Here is a 27,202-nt window from a genome sequence, read left to right as displayed (position 1 = left end):
TCCTGAAATACCTAAATTAGCACTTTCCAAGTTTTTAGAATTCGAGTTTTATTTATATTGATTTTGTAATCTTGCATACCAGTGTAGATTTATTCATTACTAGAGATTTAAAGCACTTTTGTACGTCGCTCTGGATAAGGGCGTCTGCTAAATGCCGCAAATGTAAATGTAAATGTAAATACATTGTGATTTCTGAATCTTTTTTTTTAGATTATGTCTCTCACAGTGGACATGTCACTACGATGACAATTTCAGACCCCTCCATGATTTCTAAGTGGGAGAACTTGCAAAATAGCAGGGTGTTCAAATACTTATTTTCCTCACTGTATGTCAGGATTTTATTCTCCACGTGTGTGAATCTTAGTTTTATTACTCTTTACAAACTCAGATTGGTCGAAGCAGCACGTGCGTAGTGACGAACCAGGAAGTGATGCAGCTCTCAGGTCAACACAAACAGCTGTTTATAGCTCGTGCTAACTGGACTTTGTTTACAAAAACCAAAGAAAACAAGGGGAAAAATGGACAATCAAAAAAGTTGTTTTATATGTGTGTATTGTTGAGATTGGAATGGCCACACATCAATATAAATGGCCATGACTGTAAAACAATAGCTTGTCTGGCTACCTAGCCATCAATATGAATGCCAAATCAACATCAATAGCCCCAAACATGTATAACAAAAGCCTTTAATGGTCGGCAATTCATTAATATGCAGACTGTATGAATAGAGTATGAATGGCCACCTGAGTTCAGCGGGTGACAGTTGTCAGTATGACGCTGCACAGTTTCAGGATTTCTTGATATAAACTATGGTTTGGATTGCAGTGATTAAAAATGCACAAAATTTACTTCCTTCTGTTTGACATCTATAAATTCCAGCAGCACAAATTTATTTATTTGACTGCATATTTGATTTATATTGAGTACAAGAAACTAGACAGGATTCACACTTTTACTGTGCTGTATTAGTGTTCGTTCATCTCTTGGTTGTTTATCCATTTTCAGAATTTATAATTCTTTGTTTTGCTCTGTCTGTATAAACCCACCAATTAAAGGTTCACAAGATTTACCTTTGACCTGTTTGAGAGAACTAGTTGATTATTTGTTGAATTGAAGTTGAATAGAAATTTAAGATGACAGATGATGACAACTGGTTTAACCATTTTGCATTCAACGATTTATACGATGAACAGATTATTCCTGTGAAACCAGTAAAATATATTTTGATCAACATGAACATAAACAACTGATAAATGTAGGAAACAGCAGACACTTGTACACAATCGATTGAATTAATGTACAAAAGCGTTTGCAATTTTATCAAAGCAACAAGAAATATGCTTATGATGAGCACAAATGACTTAATGATGTGGAGACTGAACAAGTAGTTTAGAGAATTTCATTTATGATCTGAGAAATGCGCCAAAGCAACTGAGAAAAACTTTAAATGCCTAAATTAATGCATATGCATACCCATATTATATAATTGTAGTTTTTTTTTTAAGCATTACCACAACAGGATCCAGAGCTTTATTAGCATAATTTGAACTTCCTGCAAAAATAAAATAAAACTATTTATACTGTACTTGAAAAGTCAACTTTTAAAACGAGGGTCCAACAATGAATCAGGTCAATGATTCGCTCAGGAAAAACAAACCTGCTGCTGTCATAAATAGGGGAGGAGATGGCTGTGACATGTTTCCTGTATCAGCGCCTCTTAGAAAGCCATGATGTAATCCTGCTTACATGTAATTGCTTGTGATTATGGATCTGTTGCTATGACAACAACTCCAGGCTGAGTTTCAAAGAACCAAGCAATCGTGGATCATGTCAAACCATCAACAATATTAGAACCTAAATTTAAATGTGTGAGGTTCATTCAGGGTCTTGGAGAACGAGACATTTTTACGAGATTTAGCACTTTATTATAATTTTTTTTATTTATCATACAGCTGCTGTTATTTCCTCTCCAACAGTCAGCCAGTCAGAAGATTAACAAAAAAGAAAGAAAGAAAGAAAGAAAGAAAGAAAGTGCTGAACAAGTAAATCTGTTACACAGGCATCACTGTAACTGCACCACTGATGAGATGAAAATAAATCCTAATCAAGCTGCACTACATGTACAACAATACAAACACTCAAAAGAGAAGATACACAGATACATTAAAGAAAAAGAGAGAGTCTAAAAAAGTATAAACAATATACACTGATACAGTACAAGCTAGTTAAGAGAAATATTTACACTCTCCAGAATAAATTAGGCATGTGGCTTTCGTACAATTCTTTCATATATTCATGTTATGTACAACAAAAACACGTAGCCAACCCGGGCTATGTTTTTTCATAAATAATAATATTTATAAAAAATAAGAATAATAAGGAAAAAGAAAGAAAGAAAGAAAAGTTATGTTTCCAATCTTCATGCAGAAGATTTTTACATTTAATAAGCAGTAAAGGTTGAGGACATTAGATTAGAGAACAGGAAAGTGTTATACTTAAAGGCTCCACGAGTTAGCAGAGGTAGTCAAATGTACACGTGGGGAGTTGACTTAAAAACGAGGGCGTAAGTGCAACGGACACGTTTGTGCAACATGCAAAAACATTAAACACTATCAAGAAATAATGTGGAAATCTTTAAGGAAACAATGTATTTTTTTCCACAAATGATCCCACAAGCAAATTCATGTAATTGACAGTAAAGTATTTGTACTTACTGGTGTCATAAATTTCAATATGTTTAATTGTTTAAAAAAAAAAAAAAAAGCATTAATAAGAAAAATACAGAAAGGAAAAAAAAATTGCACGAAATATAAAGTGAAGTGGAAATCTGTAGTGCCTTTTCGGTTGGTCGTCTAAATAAACGTAGGAAAACTGTACCTTTCAAAACCTGGCTGTGTTTACTTCTGAGACCGAATAAAACCAGAGCAGCCATTTAAACATTTGGACAATAAATATACTTCTATTAATCTACTCCTATTATTAAAAGCATTTTTTCAAAGAAAAACCAATGTAGCGTTAGTGTGATGTCAGAGTGTGCTACAATTCTTTCATATATTCATGTTATGTACAACAAAAACACGTAGCCAACCGGCTATGTTTTTTCATAAATAATAATATTTATAAAAAATAAGAATAATAAGGAAAAAGAAAGAAAGAAAGAAAAGTTATGTTTCCAATCTTCATGCAGAAGATTTTTACATTTAATAAGCAGTAAAGGTTGAGGACATTAGATTAGAGAACAGGAAAGTGTTATACTTAAAGGCTCCACGAGTTAGCAGAGGTAGTCAAATGTACACGTGGGGAGTTGACTTAAAAACGAGGGCGTAAGTGCAACGGACACGTTTGTGCAACATGCAAAAACATTAAACACTATCAAGAAATAATGTGGAAATCTTTAAGGAAACAATGTATTTTTTTCCACAAATGATCCCACAAGCAAATTCATGTAATTGACAGTAAAGTATTTGTACTTACTGGTGTCATAAATTTCAATATGTTTAATTGTTTAAAAAAAAAAAAAAAGCATTAATAAGAAAAATACAGAAAGGAAAAAAAAATTGCACGAAATATAAAGTGAAGTGGAAATCTGTAGTGCCTTTTCGGTTGGTCGTCTAAATAAACGTAGGAAAACTGTACCTTTCAAAACCTGGCTGTGTTTACTTCTGAGACCGAATAAAACCAGAGCAGCCATTTAAACATTTGGACAATAAATATACTTCTATTAATCTACTCCTATTATTAAAAGCATTTTTTTCAAAGAAAAACCAATGTAGCGTTAGTGTGATGTCAGAGTGTGCTACTTTTCTGTCTATTCAACTGCATGTTAAACAAAAGAAAAGTCAAATAAATATGATTTAAATAAGACTACATGGTGATCAAAATCCAACTGTAGTAGAATAAAAAAAAATGTGCAAAATATCATCATGCAGTACATAAATATGCGTTTCTCGAGGACAGTACTGTGAAAGATCAGAACTTCAAGATAAACGATTGAGCGACACCAGCGACCACATGCTCACTTCAAGGGTTTAAGCGGCGAAGAGAAAGTAAAGGTGAAGACAGAAGTGGCCCGAAGGTAGTGCGCTTTAATCGATCGTTACACGTCCTAGAACCAGTGTGGACCCTGCTGCAGTGCTCCGTGTTCTGCTCGGTCACTGTGGGCTTCGTGCTGTATACACTCCAACAGCTTGGAGCATAACAGGTGCCTCTATCTGTCCCATGATGCTCATCACTCAGTGTGTGAGAGGTCAAGAAAGGTCAAAGCATGTCGTTTCAGGCTTGATGCTCATTTCGGCAACTTCCAGTTCCACAGCAGGGGAAAGGACCAGGCCGAGGGGGCCGGTGGGGACACAGGGGCAAAACCCAGACATGCCTCTGCCACCCAGGCCTTCAGTCCCAGCGCCAACACAGAACCTGCGGGCACGCGCACACACACACACACACACACACACACACACACACACACACACACACACACACACACACACACACACACGTTATGTAATGATAAAGAGCACTGCACTTTCTTCAGTGTTTCATAGCACAGAATGTAGGTTATTGGCTCATATTTCATATCGGAGCACAATTACTGTTCATTAATAAGATTAGCGTTGCATCACAAATGTGCTGCAGGGTTAAACATACATCACTCTTTACTCAAGACTTCTGAGGGGTGAGTTAGAGATGCAGTCTGTCTTTTTTATACAATGGCTTTGTTAAATTCTCGATACTGATCCAGATGGGAATATTTCAGATAGTATATTTGAATATAATTATATATTAATATAATTTAATTTCATATAATTTTAGTCCAAGGTTATCATTTCCTTAGCAACAACCAATAAGAAATGCTGAACTGTGGCCACATAAGTGACGTTTTAAAAAAGTGTAATTGTCGACATGCTTCCTGTGAAGGAATCTGTATGTAATCTAATAATTTTTTATGCATTTATTATATTTTTTGTGTGGAAAAAAAGCATTTTGAGGTAAAGCTGTCATGTTTTCACTCTTCGAGATTGGACTTATTTGTGCTTTCCGTTTTCTCAGTAACTTGACATGCTGCATATTTCTGTCTTATTTAAAGGAAGAGAGTCTGGTACATTATAAACCAGGAGATAACTTGATAAATTGACGAGGACATGCATCAGGTCACATCAAACAGCCCCATTGTTGATTATTTTCCCGTAACAGAATACCCAAACATGTTTTATTCCTTACATACACTTTAGAGACAAAAGTATTGGGACACCTGATTTTTTCAGGCAACATACGATTCTTCCTAAAAGTGTTCCAAAAAAATTTAAGGCACACAATTGTATATGACATCTTTGTAAGTGGCAGCAAACTTCATGAAGATGGTTTACATGCGTTGGAGTAAGAAATCTTGAGTGGCCTGCTGAACTTAACCCTGCTGAACACTGACTGCACCCCCCAGCCTCCTCACCCTACATCAATACCTGAACTTACTAACTCTTCCCACAAAAGTGGAGGTTACAATAACAGCAAATAAGGACTAGATTTTAATGGAATGTTCATAAAGCTGCTATGGTCAGGTGTCCACAAACATTTTTTTTTTAAATTAGGGATTTTTTTTTTATATAATTTTTTTTTTTAAGCGATTACCCTAAACTCAAGATCAAACTAACCTCAAGTTATGTTTTTTTTACAGAACTTAACAAGTAAAGTTCAGCTAATCAAGTTATTCCAATAAAAAGCACAAAGAAAAGAAAAAAGTAGCTACTAAGCTGTTTGATCTGTGCCTGGTGTTGACGTTCTGAAGCTGCCCTACCTGGCCAGGACTCCATGCACTGCACACACAAACACACACACATCGTCAGGCGTGCGTTCAGTCCAAGGCATCAGGTGGAGGCGGAGCACCGCGCTCCTCCTTACTGTGTGCTGCCTCACTCGAGGCGGGCCCGTTCATCGTCACGCTGCGACTGCGGCCCGTCAGCTTCCAAAGCTCGCTGGCGAACGACACGCACTTCCTCTTGTCCTCACGCCCAATCTAGATCACACACCCACACATATATACACCCCAATCAGTAAAGAGCAAGAGGAAAAACCTCTTACATGTATATAATTGACCATGACATTTGAATTACTTATAGTGAAAGTCATAAAGTGTAATAGAGTACAGGTCAGCAGTACAGTCTCTTTTTTTTTTTTTACCTGCTCCTTAAGTTTGAGGATGAACTTGCCAGGGCCCTTCCACTTGCTCTGGGCCTGGAACACACACTCATGATCAGGCAGCACTCGCTGAGAGGGTTTAACTGAAGACACCTTCTTCCCAGGAGCTTCACGACCAACCTCCTCCATCAGCACGTAATCGCTGGGGTTCGGGTTGCTCAAGATGCTGACCGAGTACTTTGCTTTGCACAGCGCCTGTGATCAGAGATGCAAACAACAGAGATAGGCAGATAGGTTTAAAACAGAGACAGAGAATTGACTAAATAATGAATTGACAGGGTCTTTACTATACGTGGAACTCGCAAACCAACCCACATTCTCATTATAGTGCACTAAATTTACATACGGCTATTTCTAATAAGAGCGTAGAAATATTATATTGAACTAGTACAGTCGGCCAGCACTTTTTTTTTTAAATCACTGATCAACTTATGAACAATAGCCTACAAAAAAAACGTATTCTCTTACAAATAGAATTATAAACCATTAGCTGTTTACCATTATAAACATATTAAATGGTTTCCATTATCATCAAGCCAAATACACTAAAGGACACTAATAGGGACCATCTTCACATCTTAATGGTCCCTATTAGTGTCCAGTAAATGACAAATATGTGAACTAAAAGTTGTCAAAAGATATCAAACATTCCACCAATTAAAAGCAACAAATTATCAGTAGGGACCCACAGAGTTACACTATCACAGTTTCCATTAAAACCAATATATTCTCTTATTTGAACCATTACAAATTCTATGATGTTTTTATAGTTCTTTGGTTTCAGGAAGGGAGTTCTAACCTGCTGGATGATGTCCTGTGAAGTGCTGTAGCGTGGTGCTTTAATGACCGTTCGCGGTTGCTCTGGAGAAACATCATGAACCTGAACAAAGAACACGTCCTCGTCTCCTCCGCTGTTCACTTCCTCTGGTCTGTCCATTACTGAATTCTTCTCATTCAAGTTCTGTCAAATACAGCACGTTTTAGTCACAGCAGGGGCAGTTTGTAATTCAGTAATCATCCAGCAGGGGGAGCAAATAAAGCACTAGTCACAAATAAACCGCAGACAGATAAACAAATACTTCATCCGTTTTCCCCCAGTTTAAACAAATACAAATAATTTTTCCCTCCTTTCAACAACTAGCACATTTAAATGTAACTAAAAATGTAATACTTATTATAAAAATGCAAGGAATATCTGGTCTTTTTAATGAGCGAATATGAGATTTCCGTGTTGCTCATGTATCAATGCTGAATTATATCCTAAAATAAGAACTTTCATTTTTAATGTTACATCCCAGCTTAGTTAGGCCACACAAACAACTCAAATTCTCATTTTCAGATCTACAGCAAAAGCAAATTCCTCAATAGAGTTTTTCTCTTATCATTTAATATTTAATGAAATAATATTAGATGATATTTAATTAAAGAATAGAATGAATCTAATCTGCATGTATTGTATTGTTGCTTATACTAGTAAACATTGTAAAAACACTGTTATAGTTCAAATATACATGTAAATTAGCCTTTTTTTCTTCTAATCGGCACAAGAGACACTCTAGTCAGCAGATTTTCTAGAACAAAGCAAAGATTAAGGGGAAACTAATTTATACCTTTTAATAGACATCATTGTATCTTTAATTATATAGTGGTCCTAAAACTACCACATTTCTTTTTTTATTTCAGGGTATCATGATCATTTGACATGTGCCGTGAGTCTCCTGAATGAATACAAAGAACCATAATGGAGTGATGCTATTTAAGTAATCAGAAATAAATTCACAGATAGTGCCACAGAGGTTGATTTAGCTACAACCTTCTCACACTTTCACCTCAAACCTGCATCTATAAGGGACTATACAGAAAAGAGAGAATATTAAATGTTCATTGGTCGTTAATCATATTAATACCCTCATTCACAACTCCAAACTTGTGCATTATTAATGTTTTATAAAATACTGCTATTTGACCGGTTTCAAGCTAATTATTCCATTGATTTGTGCAATGTTTCTAATTGCTTATGCTTTTAGATAGAGTTATTACTTTGCCTAGTGGTCACAAATGAGAACTGCAACAAGAGCTACTAGAGCAGGGTTCCCCAACCACTAAGCCGCAGACCAGTACTGGGCTAGAGAGCAAATAATAACTTGTTTTTGTATTTATTTCATTTCCATTTTATTGACTATCACTGTCTGCAGGGTGTTTTCATTTTAAAAATGACCACTTCTGCCTATGCCAATGTCCCCCATTCATTTCAATTGCAGTTTTTTTAATGCATCAATAACGAAAGCCTCCAAAACCACCCCGTCTCCTTTCGTGGAAAACTGTCTGCTGTGAAACTGGTCCATAGTGATTGCGTTCCCAAATATGCTGTGGTTAATACCTTCCAAAAATCGTCCAAAAAAAAAAAAAGACAGCCGGAAAAACAGTGACAGTTGAGCTAATTTACAAATACTCCATAACTCCATGTCTTTTAGAGCAAAACAATAAAAATCTGAATTCAATGTAATATGTTTAGCAAACAAAGCCATTAGGTGTCTATGATGTGCTGTATGATCTAAAATGACTGGGTGAAAGAAAGGGAGATTATGGAGTGAATAATAACTGTATATCAGCTATGCTTCTCAAGCCAAGTCTGAGGAAAGAAATGTCTCCCTTTTCCAATGCTTGATTTTTTGGGGCTAGATTAGGGCCTTTTTCAAGATGGAAGAACACCAGCTGGATCAAACACGGTTGAACTGAGGTAAGTTTAAACCCACTCAAAATGAGCTACAATCATAAGTTGTCATATCACAGCTGCCATTTATCAGGGTTCAAATTTTGCTTAAAATTGCCAATATCAAAGGCACGGCACATGGAGGCACGGCACACTAATTGGCTAAAGCATAGGAAAATAGTGTTCCTTAAACAAAATTAGTTTAACATCGATGTCATGGTTATCATCCTATCCCACCAAAATCTATAGTGATCAACCTCTGTTCAGTACACAGTTCCACTAAAATACATTAAACATTACTATGATAATGTAAAAAAAACATCATTGTCTTTTATCTAAATTAAACCTTTGTTTACCTCCTCCTTGGCTTTCATGCATATACGGCCCACAAAGCCCTCCTCAGGTTGCCAGCTGTGCAGAACTTTGAGAACCCTCTCGTCAGAAACTAGAGGGCGCTGTTGAGGAACTTTCTTTGCATCACACTTTTCCTTTGACAATGGTATCTTCTCTTCCATCAAGATGTAGTCAGCAGCAGCATTTGGAACCAGCTGGTGGAAAAAAAAAAAAAAAAACAGTTATTGTTTCTAGAAATCTATACATGAGGCATCCATTCATCCATCTGTGTATGTGTATGTGATTCACCATGTTCAGCAACTGCTTTGCTGTAGTGTGTTCTTTCACACTGATCACAGTAAAAGGTTCGGGTCCTGGAGCTCCGTGCACGGTCACTTTGTGCTGCTGTGCCGCTCGCCGCTCCTCTGAGCTAAACAGCTGAGGAAAAACAAGTGAACGGCAATAGTTCATTACCAAACACCTCACTGCTAACTTAAAAGGACAGATTGAGCTCAGCAAAGCAATAACAGAGTGTGAGGAATGCAGAATTATTAGAGCACATGCCATGCAGGTCTTTATGACTTCCTGTGTACATTCAGGCACAGTCATGTAATAATGGGGATTTGGGGTTAAGTCACGTTCATAAGCTGTTAAAATCCAAACACACCGTCCTGTCCCCTGGACATGTTCCATGGCCCTAGACACTAGAGCTCTGACTTCAGTGAGTTGAACTCCACTAACACACAAAATGAATGAAAACCATTTCAGGAATTTTGCTGGTTAAAATGAATGCGCATTAAGGCCTATTGACTTACGCTACTTCTGCTTTTACTACATAATTACCACTTAAAATGTTAAGAGACGAGGTCAAGCAATTGCACCCAGTAAAGGAAAATAATAAGGGCTGTAAATAGGAACGTAATTTGTAATAATTAGTGGAAAGGGAATTAATTGAAATAAGGATTAAACAAAAAGTAATTTTCAGGATGCATGTTACACTTATAGTATAAACTCTCTTTCTTACCACTGCCGCCGGTCGTGCTCCACCATCAGGACTCTCCTCCATCCTGCGGCTAAACAGGAAGAGAGTGGATACCTCCAGTGCCTCATTGTGCTGATTCCTCAGCTGCAGGTGTCTGTAGCCTAAAGCAAAAACGCATGAGAAGAGATGTCACAAGTTAATGCTAAATCTGATTTGGATTTTCTGGAGCCATTTGTATTGCAATAACATTTTCCATCCTGCATCATTATATAAAGCAAACTAATACGGAAGCTCTTGCGACAACCTTAAAAAAAAAAATTAAAATTAAAAAGGCGCTCTGGTAGGGGTGGTGGAGTTCCTGACCAGGTTTGAGAGCCTTCAGTGGCAGGATCCTCTGCGCGGTGACTTGCGAACTGTTGTTCTCCACTACAGCCAGACGTAGAAATGCCAGGTCTTCAAAGTGCACCTGAAAGGTGAAGCTCTCATTCCACATCGGGTTAAGTGTGTTCCGGTGGATGGGTTTAGTGCGGAAGTGGCAATTGTCAGCTGGCAAGCCGAATACCTCGACCTCCAAGCACGGGCTGCCACTGCTGTTCCCCGGGCACACGTTCTGCCCAGATAACACCTGATAAACAGGAAAGGACAGCAAAAGTGCAGTTACTGCCCACAGCTGTGGACGACAATGTTAAATAAACAAACAAGTGCATTGCCCTTATGTGCCTCAGGAATAACACAGAACGATTCTGAACTGTAGAGCTTCATATGCATAACCGTGTTTACACAAACTAAAATGTGTATATGGCACCACATAAAAAATCCCATTAGTATTCCTCATTGGTGAGAGAGTGATGGACTGGTTTGTATTCACACTACCAAATAAGTCCAAGACAATCTAGCAGAGGCACCATTATCTTAAATGATAGCTAAACTAAACAACCCTGGATAAATACAATAGAATTTTATACAGTACTACAACTGCCTAAAATTACAAGCAAAGCTGCTTTGAATTTAAATATTATTGTGTGCATGTTACACGTCCATCCATCTATAATACCCTTAACCCAAGCCAATATCACAGCACTGAAAACTATTTGGCCTGAGTCTCGAAAATGATTGTGAAACAAAGATTATTAGCAATAGCAGAGCGGGCATTACAGGAAACACTCTACCAGATGTATCATGATATAGTCTACCAGATGATAATGAATTGACAGTGTTGTGAGGAAACCATATTAGTACATGCACACTAATTAGTTAAAGTTATTGTTTTTTGTATTATTACAAGATGTATTTTGTAAAAGAAAAAAAAGCACATTTTGACATACGGACAGATGCATAAATATTTGGAAACAGTGTTATTTTATGTGTTATGTGCATTTTGGAGATAAGATTGAAGGGACCATTGAAGGGACCAAAAGTCTAGAATTATAAATTCAATTGTCAGTAAAAGTTGGAATACTGTGTAAAATGTAAATTAAAATAATATTATTAGTAAATAGTTACATTGTAATTTCAATAGAACACAAAAAAATAGCAAATGTTAAAACTGAGTAAATGTACCATTTAAAGGGAAAAAAGAGGTTAATTTTGAGGATTAAATGTGTTATTCAAATTAAACAGTCGGAGAAACATTTTACAACTAATTCGTTTAATTAACAAATATTGTATCTTGGAGAGGCCAAGTTGTCAGCCGAATCAAAATTTTGGAAACAATGGACACCACATCCTTCAGACTAAAAAGGAGGGGACCATCTGGCTTGTTATCAGTGCCTAGTTCAGAATGATTATATGGGATTGCATTATTGCCTGTGAAATAGGCACTTTCCTATTTGGAAAGGCTCCATCAATGCTAAATGTTATATACAGGTATGCTTCCATCCAGAAAACATATTTTTCAGAGAAGGCTTAGTATATTTGAGCAAGACAATGCTAACCGCAGACTTCATCTATAATAACAGCATGACTTTGTAGTAAAATAGTCTAGGTGCTAAACTGGCTTGCCTGCAGTCTAGACTTTTCACTTTTAGGTGCATCATGTCATGTAAAATACAACAAAAGAACACCCAGCACTGTTGAGCAGTTAGAATCCTGTATCAGACAAACATTCCTCTCCCAAAACATCAGCAACTGGTCTCCTCAGTTCCCAAATCTATACCGATAGAAGACGTGATGTTATGCAGTGGTAAACATGGCCCTGTCTCAACTTTTTTGAGAACTGTTGCATCCATCAAATTCAAAATGACCTTTTCTCTCTTTAAAATGGTGTGTATATTCTGTTTTAACTTTTTTATGGCAAACAAGTGGATTAAAAATGGCTAAGTCAGTCACCTGTCCAATGTCAAGTTGAGCTACATTTCACTGAGCTACTGTGTCACAGACATTACCAGACACTGTCTTTAGTTCCTGCTTGTTTGTCCTGACAGCCATTTTTATTCCACTTGTTTGCCATAAAAAAAAGTCGGGTTGCATTTGAAGTAGGATTTAGGTAAATGTACATCTGCACTGTTAAGCTGATGAGTTGAAGCATTTGGCTGATTTTGAGTAGATAATACATCGCTATGCACTTCAATGTCAACATTCACATCATCAGTAAATACGAGAATAAGTCAAATTTGCAGCCATACATGGTCATGCATGCTTTACATCATGAATATTTCACTCCCTTCTCCATATTTTTCTGTCTTATCTGTCTATATGAGGTTCTTTCAGAACTTTTTTGGAAACTCTAAACTGGTCTTTTTGTTTGCTTAATGGTTTACAATTTGTGGTAAGCCCTCAATATTTACTCTAATAAAGTTTTTATTGTTGACTTTGACAGATATTGTATAACAGATATGTAATGGACATTGTACCAAAGTAGGTTTACTGAAATACATAGATTACAAATATAAATGTAATCTATGTATTTTAGTAAATTACAAATATAAATGTAAAATGTATCCATATGTCCATATATGTTTTCTATCTTATAGCTTTCATTACAGCAATGTATGTAGGTTTTTACAGCTTATAAGGGACAAGAATTCACCACATGTATAATCATATTTTAGACCTTATTGAGACATCTTTTAGTAAAAAATACAACTAAATGTATACATTTAGTTACCAATGTTAAGGTTAGGGTTAGATTTAGATGTAGAATAGTGTGTGTTCTTACAGTCAGTGAGTAGAATGTAGGGCTGATATGCTCCAGGTCTCGCTCCAGTGGGCTAAACTGCTGGTACATATGGCAGGTGCGATCCCATAACACAGGTGGCTTCAGGACAAAGCCACAGTGACCATTCACCTCGAACAGAGCAGTGTTCAGCTGCATGGGCAGATCTGCAATTACAATATTTTAATTTACAAATTTTGTCATTTGTCAGTTTACACCCCCTGGCTAGATCTCCCCTATTGCATGAAGATTACAATCTGGTGAGAGTAAAGTCTAGTACAAGTCTAGCACATGTTTGTTCTAAGACACACATGTCAGCCATTGCATATTATCTTACTGTTCATGTGGAATCACAGCATAGAGGGAAATTTTAATGGCCCTCTTCCACATACAAGAGCTCCAAGACTGCTACATCCGGTTACTGTTGCTGTCATTGACAGTGTTTAGAGTAATGCCAACATTGCCATCCAAGATCATTGTGCTTTCTTGGATTCCTAGACTTGTTCATGATAAGGTTAAGATCCCACCATTCTCTATTTCACAAATTTTCTTTGCGGGACTTTAGATTCTTGAGAACCCGATAGCATCATTCACTTCTTACCCAACTACATTCCTGCTGGTAATTGCAAATTATAGCTACTAAACATCAATTCAGCAGGCAGAAAGATTTTGAAAAGGGACTCAAAAGTTCTACCCAGACCTGTTAATATTTCAGCAGTTGTAAAAAGCTTATTAATCAAGAGTGAATTATTAATAATAGTCAAATTTTAGAGTTTAATGTCTGATACTTTTAGTAAAAAAACTTTCTTTCGGCTTCTCCCGTTAGGGGTCGCCACAGCGGATCCTCCGCACGTTTGATTTTGGCACATGTTTTTACCCTGGATGCCCTTCCTAACGCAACCCTCCCCAATTTATCCGGGCTTGGGACCGGCACTGAGAGTGGCTGGGGATGGTTCCCTTACCGGGAATCGAACCCGGGTCGCAGCGGTGGGAGCGCTGCATCTTAACCACTAGACCACCAGGGGACCTCTGATACTTTTAGTAAAAAAAAAAAAAATAAAAAAAAAAAATATTGCTACGAGTGTGTCAATTTACTGTAATCCTGTTTAAGGAATACAATTTTTGTGGTAGGAGGGTCGCTTACCATCAGTCTGATAGTTAAGGGCGACGAGTTGGATGCCGTGCAGCCAGAAGTAGAGGGGGTTGGGGTTTGCGGAGTCGATGCGTGTGGCAGCAGGGTAGGTACGCAGCAACTGGCGCTCTGTATGGCCAATCAATTTGGCCGAATATCGACGACACAAACGCTTAGCAGCGTTCTCGTTCACCGACGAGATGTGGTAACACTTGGGTGTGCGAATGATTGCGCTCAGTGAAGGTGTTGTGCCTGTCGCTGGCATCGTCTGGTCCTCCCAGCTCGCCCTTGTGCCATCCATGCCAGCTGCAAGGAAACGTGACGCAGCAAAGAGTTGTGATGAAAAATACATTTCTCTGCCTTTGATCGATTTAAGTCACAAAAGCAAAACCTGTGATCGAGTGACTATGCAACGTTTATACCATTCCTTTGGTCAGATTTTCCATTATTTAGCTTTAAAAACTGTGGAATTTCCTGAAATGAAATGTTTCTTAATTATATGTATGTAATGTCTGGTTTTCCCCAGATATGTGAGAGGACAAATTGGCCATTCATGTATATGAGTGCCACAGTAAGTTGTTCCCTTTCTGCTATGAACAGCTGAAGCATTTACGGAACACTAACATGTTTGATAAACTATAAATCATATCAACACAATCCTTTGCACTCCTGGGTGCAAAGCTGAGCTGGCACTACGCAGGTCAAGTGGTTAACTACTGCGTTCTAGTCTCCTGAGCACATAAACGGACTGAATGCTGATGTCCAAAACAGGATCAAGTGCATCTGAATTCCTATCTGCGCGTTCACTCGTGCCAAGAACCACTTCCTGGAGCATGCTGTGAGAGAAGACTTTTTTTTAAATGTGCTTTTGGGGGACTTTTAAAGGGGTGGAAAAGTTAAGCGGCCTTTTCCCAGGAGTGTTCTAAGTGGGTGTTCTGTTTCCTGTGTGAGCCGTGTACAGAGCTGCACTACCTTTCCCCGAGCCGCGCACCAGCGTCACCGGTTCACCAGGGCTCCCACGAACTGGGGCGTTGCCAAAGATGGATTTTCGACTTTTGCGCTCCTTTCCTCTGCTAGAGCCCGAAGGGGAGAGAGTTGATAGGCCTGGTTCCCACACACACAGACACAAAAACACACACACGCGCACACACACAAGAATTAGGGTTTGGGCTGAGGGCATTGGTCTCCTCAGGCTCCCACTAGATTGGAGCTGCTTGTTTGTTTAGCCTGTGCTCAAGGGATGGATGATATTTCCATTGAAAATGAGCACCTGATTCTAATTTACAATTATGGGAGACTCTACTGTCTTAACATGCTCAATGTGCAGCTAGGGTAAAGGCAATACCAGAACTTTACAGTCTTTGCACAGTGGCTGTTTTCTTAAAATCAGTGCCTCCTATATATAGAAAGAGATCATGTCGGAAATATAGTGTGACATGGAACGTCATTTCTTAATCATTGTTGCAGCAGCCCACAACACTAGAGAATGGGAACATTATTGTGTTTGTTGTCAATAAGCACTCTGACTTTCCTAAAAACTATCACTGTAAAGCCTGTGATAGTGATTTTAGTCAGAGTGCTAACTTCCACAATGATAAGTTCAAGACTTTAAAGCTTGTGGCCAGAAAAGTGTAAATATATGAAATGCTCAATAGCCTGAGGCAAATCTCAACATTATGATGCTTCTTGGTATTTCTATTGCTCCAGATAAGTTTTTTCTTTATCATTTTCTAAAGCCTCGATCATTTTGAGAGGTCAAGTGTCAGCAAGTGGGCTTTATGACAGTAGAACAACAGAGAGTTACGTTTACATAAGGACTTATTCCAACAATGCAAATACCTGGGAATTTTATTGCCTGGCAGTAGATGACAAGGTCAGAGAGTTCCTGTGCAATCTGCCTGCTTTCTTTCTCATTCTGCGGCAGATAGAACTCCTCCCCCAGCTCCATGTCGAACATCTGCTCAAGCACAGTATAGAAACAGACCGCATGTCATTTTTCACATAAAAAGACTGCAGAATCAGAGAGAGAGAGAGAGAGAGAGAGAGAGAGAGAGAGAGAGAGAGGCTGAAGCTTACCTTTCCTTTACTCCCGGCTTTCTTAATTCTTTTCGGCATCTCGTCATTGGACTCGTATTGGAGCTTTTCGGTCGAAGACTTCCCCTCAGGTTTGTCATCCAGGATGTTATCTGTGCACAAAGACCGAAGATATAACTTGGCATGTCTGCATCACTTAAGCCTCACAAAGGTGCTCTGACACAGACGCAGAAAGCGTAAGCACTGATTACCCTACAACTTAGGAATTGAAGCAATAATGACAGATAAATAACAAACAATTTTTTTTTATTTTTTTTATTGTGATCGGGTTGCATGCTGGATCAGGTCCCTGGGGTGCGCTGGATGGGAATGGGCAACGTGAAAGGAAAGAATCCCTCATCTCTTTTTCAGAGAAGGAGCACAGAGGGGCCTGAGAAACCAGATGGCTTTGTTTTTTTTCTCAGATGAGCCAGTGCCGCTAGCAAGGTCACATAATTTTCAAAAGAGTGTGGACAGAGGGAAAGGGGAAAGGGAAGGAGAAGGAGAAAGGGGGGTTGAGGGGCAGCTTTATGTTTACACACCACACCAGCCGTTTTAGCGTAGTCACAACACTGCTCTAGCCATTAAACCAAACATACAGGCAATGCGCTTCATTTCATCAGTGACGCAGTTCAGATATACCTTCACCTGCACATATCAAGAGCGAAGCAGACACAGAGTGTGTTAAAAAACTAAGATGCACGCACATGCATTCTCTCTTTCTGACACCAGCACACACACACACACACACACACACACACACACACACACACACACACACACACACACACACACACACACACACACACGGTTTACCTTCCTGGCTATAAGAGGCAGTGGAAGCATTGAGGACATCAGCTACAAGAAAGGAGAGATGAAAATAAAGGGAGAAAAAGGAAGGCAGGAAGGAAGACGATTAAGATGAGTAAATCCACATGCTTTGGGTTATAAAGATGTTCTATGTAACCCAGTTTTTAACATGGGAAAGACGGAAGAAAAAAGGAACGGGGTTAGTCAATTCTAAACAATCAAATCAAATTCTACTCCTACTCTGCTAATTAAGGTGCAGACCAAAAGCCTACCATCAGACAATGACTCGTAGTCGTAGTCGTACTCGTCTTCCTCCTCTTCTTCCTCTTCGTTGTTGCCAATAGAACCAGTGGCAACTGTACAGTTATTGGCTTGCGCTTGCATGTGTGCTAGCTGAAGTGCCTAAAGAAATTAAAGGAGAAGAAAATTAAACACCTCATTGTTCTTATCTATCCTTTTCCGGTGTATCCATGGTCCAAATATTCCTGTGGATATTAAAATTATATTACCAAGTATTTAATTCAAGTCTGAACCTGACTTTACAATTAGCATTCATGTAGCAATTGATGAGCTTTGATTATAAGACTGCTTTGAAAGACAGACGGCGCTAGTCAAAATGAAGATAGCCGCATTTCGTAAACTGACTCCTTACACAATATGATCTTTTACAGTAAAATTAAAAAGAGCACAATGTATATTAGAAGAAGAAAGAAATTGCTCAAAACACATGTAATTAGCAGCAGTGATGTAAGACAAGACCCCCACACATACATATTTCCAGAAACTACCATCAATCTGAACAGTGCACATATCTCTCCACCTTTTGCTTGAGAATGTCCACAGGTGCTTGATGTGCCTTCAGTTTCTTGTTCTTCAGTAAGATTTTGCCTCTTAGCTGCCAAGGGGAGGGGAGCAGCGGGTCATCAGAGAAATCGCTCTCAAAGAGAAATTTAGTTACCAGCTTGTCTCCGAACACCACCTTCAAATCACATAGGAATACAAGATATATATAAACACATATATTAGGCATGATTGTCATGAGATTGTCAACTTGTGATTAATCGCAACTTAATTGCTCATTTTTATCTGTTCTAATTTGACCTTAAATTAATACTTTAAGTTGTTAATACTCTTATCAACATGAGCATGGACAAATATGGATGCTTCATGAAAATGTATGTTTTTTATTAGTGAAACGATACTCAACATAGAGCATAAAAACTAGACATGAAGGTCATAGGTGTTTGTTCATGTTTTGTGTTTAAATTGACAGACATCTGCACCATGGCGGATTTAGGTGCTTGATTCGAGACTTATCGCATCAGTAAAACAAATATTCAGTAATTGAAAATAATTTTTCAGTAGAATATTTTTTAATATATATCTGAGTAATGAAAGGACATCATGAATAAATGTGTTGCGTTAAATTTTTTATTTCGCCTCTTTCATATTTATTCATTTTTTTAAAGAAATTGTCAAACAGAAATGCGCGCTGCATTAAACGTGCGTTAATAAAATGAGTTTTCACAGCGAGATGATGACACACCTTGAAGATCTCGGCCATTTTGCGCTGCTGAGGCAGAGAGCAGTGGTTCTCGATAGACAGGATCACAGGCATCTCGGAGTTCACAAACGCAGAACGATTGATGGCTTCTACCACATCCTTTAGCAGCAAAGAGAGAATTATCAAAAAGGAGTCTACCCAGAATTTCAGACTTTAAGGGGGAAAAAAAGCTAATTTTTTTTTCCTAAATACAGACCTTGAATGGGATTTTGGTGGTCAGTGTGTGTCCATGGTAAATATCTGGCATGCCATCATCACCATCCCAGCAGTCTAACTCGACGCTCCTGCATCCCTGCAACAACACCTGCAAAGAAAAAGCTGTAACTTTTACTGCATGCACAAAGGATTATATACAAATAATATATTCTCATAGTGGGGTCAGAGTGGTGTTCTCATAGATAAAAAAAACATAACCTGCCATAATTTTTGGACATCTTATAGTTATTATTAGATTTAAACCAAACCTATAAATGAGAACTTTATTCTAAAACAATAAGAATATAAATGTGTTTAGTCAGCAAAAATAACACACTTATTCCTGAATTTAAGTGATTATGTGATATTAGAAAATAATATTAGATATTTAGAAAATACATTTGGGCCTATGTTCTGAAGTATTCCAGCTTTTCAGTCAAATTTCTTTTGTTACATGTTTGCATTGAGCAGAAAGAGGTCTAGAGGTGAAAGATGGCTATTTGTCTTTCCCAAAAATCTGACAACTAGAGTTGTGTTCTCCTAAACACTTCTTCTCAGAAATAGAATGTAAAGCATGATTATTATTATGAGCATAAATAAACCTCCTTATTTCTTCTCAACACAAACCCAGTAACAGTGTTGCAGGCGTGATCTCGTGATTGGTCTTTAAATTGACAGCAATTATCCAGAGTTGAGTCAAATGCATAATATAATGCATGGTCAAAAACGATGCAGACACCTAACACCTATAGATTTAGTCCATGCCCTGTTAGAATAGCTTTTACTCTTCTTTTAGATTGAGGCAGTGTGTATTTAAGGTCATTCAGCCATAAAAGCAATAGTAAGACCTGGGCTGCAGTCACTGTTCCAATTCAGCCCTATGGAATTCAATAGTGAGGTCAGTGATCTGTAAAGCACAGTCAAGTTCTCCAACACCAATCTTGGTAAACCATATCTTCCTGGAGCTCGCTTTGTGCACAGTATCAGGCATTGTCAGGTTTGGGCCTCTTAGTTCAAGTGAAGAAAAAAATATATAATGCAAATTTCTTGTACACAAATTACAGTTCTGTGCTTTCAACCTTGGGAAAAGGTGTATGGTTTGGTAAAGAGCCACACACGGATGTGATGGTCAGGTGTCCACAATCTTTTGGCCATATAGTGTATTTCAAATATCTTTACGTTGGTCGTTTCTTCGTATACATGCATCTATATCAGTGTACAACAAGATTACACCTTAGCAGTTGATTATATTGTGTGTAATAATAGGGATGATACAATGCATTACATAAAATGCTCTAGATTTTTCCAGAAATTCCAAAAACAAATCAGCACACTGATCATATTTTAAGCATTGTGTTATACAATAAGGTGTCTAGAAATAAGCTGATCTCATCCTTCAGAGAGGTTCTTATTTAACAGCAGCTCTGACCTGGCTGTAAAGCTCCACAGAGGACTCTCCTTTCAGCTGGTGGCCGGTGAGGTATGTGTTGTGTGATGATTCAATGTAGTAGTATGAAAGTGGGTATTGCAGCTCATCAGAGTTCACTTGAGACTCTTCGTTTTTGCAGGCAAAGTTGTCCTTATCCATGAGAAACCTTAAATAACAAAACGTCACAATGCATTACTCTGCTTTGGTTTTTGTTTTTGTTTTTTATACACAAGACTGACTTGTAAGTGTTTGGGTTCAGCAATTTTTAATTCATTAGTTATTTCAGTTCTGAAATGAGATCGTAAATCATGTGCAGTGTGTGCTGGATTTTTTTTAAGTGAGCCAGAGAACAAGCCACAAACCTGGCAAAGCCCTCGAAGGACATCCAGCCCATCTGGCGCATGCTCGAAGAAGGCTCAAATTTCTACAGTTAAAAACGGAAAGAAATTACACTTGCAATGACTTTAGTGTTTAGGTGTTTCGCGTTCCCTAGAGCTTTCTAAAGTAGTGAGAGATTAGTCTAACTGCCAATCTCCTCTATGAAGAGAAAGGCAATAGAACACGATGGTTAAGCATTAAGTAGTATTAAATAGGAGTACTTTCTTCGGTACAGAGTGTTCCTGCACTCAATTTCAAAACATTGTGTATGTGTGCTCATTCACATTTAGCTTTCTAACTCATGATCCATGATTTAAACAGTTTATATTTTAACTTTATCTGCAATGCCCTGAAGAATGTAATTATTCATTCGATTATGATCTTCTAAAAGGTAATCTAGTATTAGATTACCTGGATGATGGTCAGGATCTCATCGTAGGTAAGGTGCTCTCGCTGGCAGTTGACCAGGAAGTCATTAAGTTGTGGGATGGCGAGGCCCAGCACACCTAATGAAGAGTGTTCGACGCCTGTGCCGTTGGTCACAATGCTAGCAGCGGCAATGGCATCGGAAATCTGCTTCTGGTTCTCGGACATCTGCTGGCGAGTGCGGATGAACAGGCCGAGATCGGAGCCATTGCGGGTCAGCAGGTCTGCAGGTGAGGATTGTGCATTAATCAGAGTCAGTTGCCAAATATATGATTATTAATCATGTTTCAAGATTAATAATACAAATAGAATAAGAAACTACAAGCTTGAACAATGTCCAGAGATAGTTTTAATGATCTTAAAATACTATAAACAAGATATTTTCACTTGCAAACATGGCTGTTTTTTTGCAGAGTGCAATAGATGAGTTATCACAAAAAGGAAAGATTACAGAAAGCACAACATTAGCAAAACAAGCAATACATCAGCACAAACCTAGGTCAGGCTGAAGCCCTGTTATTTTGTCATCGATTCTCAGTGTGGTGTAGAGAGGCACCGAATCCGGGCCCGAGCGGGTGCAGGGCACGGCGTATGTGTCAAACAATTCTTTTATATCCTTGCGACTACGAATGCTGTGAAATCGATATGTACAATACAAAAATGTATGTATTTATAGTTTTTATGACACTGTAATACTTGTAATAATGTAACACCTCAGAAGATAGGAATGCTCTCACACACCTGAAAGACTTGAAGAGCTCCACAAACTCGACAAAGCTCATTATGCTGTCTGAGATCATGAGGTTCTGGAAACCACGGAAGCAGCCTTTTCCCCGACCATGCCAACTTCTACTGCTCCATGTCCTGAGGAAATAAAAATGCAAAAAACGTTAACTGCGTTATGCAATAAAACACTTTAATCCAAATTTAATTCACTTATTGTCTGTTTTAGGTGGTTTATAATTCTGTTTATGCTATGATGCAGAATAGGACCTCAAATAAAACAGGACAAAATGAAGTTAAACCTATGCTGTCTTCGTTTTATTACTAAACAGTGAATAGTTTTATGAAATCAGCTTAAGCCATGACTTAACACTTGAATAAGCTCAATGGAATCAGTCATACCCAGGTTGGCCTTTGGCGGTGCAAGGGAGGACAGGGGAGGAGTGTGGACGAATGGGGGTGGAGCTGTTTACAGAAGACGAGCAAGAGGGAGAGGAGAAGGAGGAAGTTCCAGGGGAATGGGTTTTGGTGCTAGATGAGAAGGAGGATCCAGGGGTTCCACTGAGACTGGAGTCATCTGCAGATGTGTACAAGACCAACATAATTTTACCATTATTTCTTTCTTGCACCCTACATTTTTCTAAAGGGAAAAAGTTCAGCCAGTGTTCTATAAAACTATATGACCTGAAGAACAATGTAATTTAAAATCTGTTTTCCTGAAATATAAAAAAGTAATTTGATTTGTAATTCAGTTAGCATGTAGTTATTAAAATATAAGATTTACATATCGTTAACTTAATCTTTAAACGACCTGTGCCTGCTGAAACCTATGATTCCTGTTTTTATCACGATGGCTAATCTGGTACCAAACAACATGCAACGCAAATCAAATACATTTTAATGCAAACCTCAATTTTGAAATTTTAATATGAAATCAGCTGCCGTCATCCGAAAGGTCTTCCAAGTGGACCTCACATATAAACAATAAAGCTGATACATTTGATATCAGCTAAAAATTCCTACTTTTCTCACCATTCTCCTCCTGCTCCACACTGTCTAATGGATCAGAAGATCTCCGGCTCAGAACTTCCTTGCAGCTTTTTGTCTTGCGTGAGATCATCTCATCATCAGTTCCATCCCCGCTATCTCCCTGAGCACATTATAAAAAAGATTAGTGCCAGCTTAAGCAGTTACATACACAAGAAATGTGCACTGTTACATCTTACCCTCACAAGGGCTTTTTTCTTCTTTTTGCATTGGAAGTGATGCCCAATGGGCTGTTCTTCTGAGTGGTGGTCTTCTCTGTGCTTCTACTGCCTGAGCTCATGTTCCAACGTCGCCCCCCAAACAGCTCAATTGCCTGAGCCAGCGTTGGTCCTTCAAATTTACTATCCTCCTAGAAAGCAATGGAGAAAGAGATTAACAAAAGCAGACAAATACCACAAGTGCCTTAACAAGCTGTTACAAACAGGAGTAAAATAAACATCCAATCTGTACTAATCTGTGGCTAATTTAATGTTTCTCGAGTTTCTTTAAATTATACACAGAACACTGCCTTTTCTGTATGAAAAGCACAAAAAAAATCTGCTAATGAAGAGCTATAAAAACCCAATCATATTTTTTAAAATTATATGTCTATTTGGCAAAAGTGAAAAGTACTCAAGCAGTTGAATTATTTTTACTATACTATAAGTTTCTTATTTAAGTACTTATTTAAAAATCCAAAGAATTCTGACTGTTCTGAGCAGATGCGTTCCTTTGCATTTTAGCGTTATTTATTAACAGCCAATCAACACTGACACCTGGAAATCACACCCATTTGTGGTTCTTATCCAAACAATTACAACAAAGCTGGAAGCTTGGAATGGTGTAGAATGCCTTTATATGCTGTAACATTACAATTTTCCTTCACTGGAACCAAGACCCAATCCTGTTCCAACATGACGATGTTGCAAGCTTCATGAAAACATGGTTTAAAGAAGTTAAAGAACTAATGTCCTTGTGCCATTTATGTTATACCCATTATAACACACATTATTTGTTATTTTTCTGCTTCAATTTATTTATTTTGCAACTAGGATTTACACTTCAAATGCAATTCAACTTTAAATGACCTTTTATTCGGGTGCGATTTTTCTTCCTGCATTTTTCACTGGAGTTATTGAATATGAACTACCAGCAAGTTTATTTGCATAATAATTGCCAAGTATAAGGTTAAAGATAAGCATAACCATCTAATGTTGTGGTTAAAATGAGACAAACAGGCCAAAATTTGCTAAAATTGTCCAAAATGTAGCACAGAAAATAACAGTTAGCAAAAGGATTTGAAATATTACAATACGCTGTATAACTAGCTGTTTGCACATTCCTACTACAACTAGCAATGAAAGCTATTTAGCGATCTCACTAATCTAGATCACTTTCATACACTGTGGGCAACAAGATTTACTAGAACAAGCTTCACTTGTTCAAAGCACAACAGGTACTTCTGTTGGTATCATACCTGGTAGAGGCTGACATACTGCCTACGCAGCCACTGCAACCTTTGGTCAGGGAAATTCTTCATCTTCCTGATGGCACTGATCAGCTCCTGCAGGCCCTCGTACAGCACAGAGGCAGTGTGCCGGGGTGCCACAAAGTGCAGCAGCCTGTTGTCTGTGGTGTGCAGCCCATAAAGCAGCGTAACTCCATTCTCTTCAGCACTTAGACCACACAGCTTGTGCTGTATACGTACTACATTGATATCAACCCCTGAATGGCCCATAAACACGGCTTTGACAGCACTCAAGTCAAGGACTCCTTCACTGAGGCCACACATAACTGCCTGGCCCTGAAGCAGAGAATCGGGTACGTTGCCCCTGCTCCGACTACTCGGGGGTTTGATCCATGTCAGGGTGCAGTTGTCAGGTTGTAGGCGCAGCAAGCAGCGGGCAGTAAGGTGACTCTCCTGCTCGTAGTGGATTACTGTGGCACCTTGCAGCAGAAAGCGGTGCATATCAGCAGATAGCGAGAGCACGTACCAAGGAACCAATTCTGTGCCATGACTGAAAGCACCTTCAGGCTCCTCCGGGCTCTGCAGGTCAGACTCTCGTGGCTGCTCGGACAAATCCCCTTCGGAATCGGAAAGGTCCCCGACTACAAATCTATATGTGAGAATAAAAATAAAATGCAATTTAGACAATTTAGATGTACCTCGAAAAAAAAAGTAAACAGACATTTTTATTAACTGCTCTCATTAGATTTGTTACGATATAACCTGCAGATGTGTTAATTAAGGAAAGAAAAGATGAATATCAAATCATATGTTGTGTGGACACCTTAGTATTACACCCCAAGTTGCCACCACTTTTTTATTTTTACTGCAAAGAATCTTTGAAGGAAAAAAGTTAAATCGTAACTTAAGTAGCTAGGAAGCAGCTTCAGAAAGATATCAACACAACAAAAGGTAAATACTCTAACACACATTTGTATGCATTATAGCAGAACTGTGTGACAGTCTGCCAAAAAAGTGCCCACAATCTTAAAAACACTCAAAAGTACAACAACTCACAGGACATGGCCTGAGTCAGAGGCTCTCCCTACAGACAGTATCAGGTGCAATGGTGCAACAAGAAGCCAGGAAAAGTATCGAAAAAAAAAAACAATAGTTCATAATCCTCAGCATTAAAGTACCTCGCCTTACACTGCATTTCCACGTGGATGAAAGTACAAAGACAGTAAACTTGAACTTAGACATCTTTTTTGTCTGCAAGGGAGGATAAACTGTTCTTTAGGAAGAAACGCCAAGACACTTAACACACATTTTACAGCAGAGCAAGATGAAGCTCAGTTTAGACCGACACCTGAAGATTGAATTAAGACCCTCTCCTGTGATTTCACAACACCAGGAGCAATGCAACAAACACAAGGAATGACAAAATCCAGCCAGAGCCCCATTCTGACACCACATTAATAACCAGGGTGCACTTCTTCCTCCTAAATACATGTGAGTATCAGTCCTGAAGACAAACAGAGAACAAACAGCAGGGCTCTCTTTTACTGCTGGAGAACAAGATACCTTATAAAATACACTTCCTGTAAAATTATATATTTACTCTTAAATATAAATAATTATTATCATGGACAGCATGATACATTCTCAATTTAAACGTGTTCTACTAGTTCTGGATCAGCAAACAGTTCAACATGGTAAATGTCAAGCATCCAGGGACGGCGAAATGAATGCACAAACCACATGGCGTGAATGGATGATTTAAATCTAAACAAATGTCCTTTTTTGGTGCCACAGTTTGCAGAGTAGACACTAGTATACCTATGTCTAGTATGAACAGCCACTGGCTTTTGAACTGACAGTAATATTGCAGACACTCACTGGTTCTTGCTCCTGTCCCGAAAGGCGTCCTCTGGCTCGTCGGCCTCCAGGCTGCGATTGCAGCTTCGGATGGTTTGCAAGATGTTGCTGACAGTGGCCTCCTTCTCGGAGTTGTGCAGCCCATCAGCTCCCACTCTCTGCAGGAAATGTTGCTGCCCGTTGTAATCAGACACAAACTATAAACACAGACAAACAAAGTCTTCATTTTATAACTAAAATTATTTGCTATTTTAACAATAGCGTTAAAGCATTTGATTTTGGTGAGGTGAGGACAGCAATAATTATGACATAGCCTCGCAATATTATAGTCCAAATGCTAAGGCTTGATATATGCTATAGACTGGTATCTAGTTCATATTTAGAGTGACTGGCAGATCACACGTTCATCCAGTATGAAGTTTAGAAGCACTTTTTGAGCAACTTTAGTCGTAAATTGGTTCGGCTGTATTTGATACACCAGGAATGTTACTCACTATAAACTTTCCATCCCAACTACATCTCAAAAGCAACATCTAAAACGAGCCTAAAAATATGTGCACTGGACAGGGTTAGGGTTACAAGCAACATATCTTACATTATAATTTGTCTGAATACTCGAATCTGATTGGCTGGAAGGTGTCAGTTCTAACAGTTGAAGGCACAGGTAGTTCCAGGCAGTTCTATTATTAATGCACCCTATTTGGTTGTTTATAGAGGTAATCATATTAACATATAGGCACAGTTACATAG

General features: G+C 38.4%; 1 protein-coding gene across 1 annotated transcript in view; it reads right to left on the bottom strand.

Moving 5' to 3' along the window:
* Nucleotides 1-3,099: 3,099 nt before the first annotated feature.
* Nucleotides 3,100-27,202, bottom strand: part of plce1 (phospholipase C, epsilon 1) — a 74,633-nt gene continuing 50,530 nt past the window's right edge. The window contains 29 exon segments of the mRNA XM_046853976.1: nt 3,100-4,413; nt 5,789-6,007; nt 6,172-6,384; nt 6,989-7,150; nt 9,259-9,450; nt 9,545-9,673; nt 10,260-10,378; nt 10,581-10,842; nt 13,375-13,538; nt 14,516-14,809; nt 15,476-15,607; nt 16,343-16,460; nt 16,580-16,689; nt 17,393-17,434; nt 17,659-17,788; nt 18,207-18,365; nt 18,933-19,049; nt 19,147-19,254; nt 20,575-20,740; nt 20,937-20,998; nt 21,364-21,602; nt 21,874-22,010; nt 22,120-22,242; nt 22,504-22,678; nt 23,134-23,251; nt 23,328-23,354; nt 23,357-23,497; nt 24,605-25,244; nt 26,474-26,649. Of these exon segments, the coding sequence (XP_046709932.1) occupies nt 5,846-6,007; nt 6,172-6,384; nt 6,989-7,150; nt 9,259-9,450; nt 9,545-9,673; nt 10,260-10,378; nt 10,581-10,842; nt 13,375-13,538; nt 14,516-14,809; nt 15,476-15,607; nt 16,343-16,460; nt 16,580-16,689; nt 17,393-17,434; nt 17,659-17,788; nt 18,207-18,365; nt 18,933-19,049; nt 19,147-19,254; nt 20,575-20,740; nt 20,937-20,998; nt 21,364-21,602; nt 21,874-22,010; nt 22,120-22,242; nt 22,504-22,678; nt 23,134-23,251; nt 23,328-23,354; nt 23,357-23,497; nt 24,605-25,244; nt 26,474-26,649 (4,617 nt within the window). The 3' untranslated portion in view covers nt 3,100-4,413; nt 5,789-5,845.

Source organism: Silurus meridionalis, chromosome 7 (assembly GCF_014805685.1).
Source record: "Silurus meridionalis isolate SWU-2019-XX chromosome 7, ASM1480568v1, whole genome shotgun sequence".
Classification (NCBI taxonomy): Eukaryota; Metazoa; Chordata; class Actinopteri; order Siluriformes; family Siluridae; genus Silurus; species Silurus meridionalis.
Note: the sequence above shows the minus strand (reverse complement) of the source record. Positions and strands in the feature narration are given on the sequence as shown.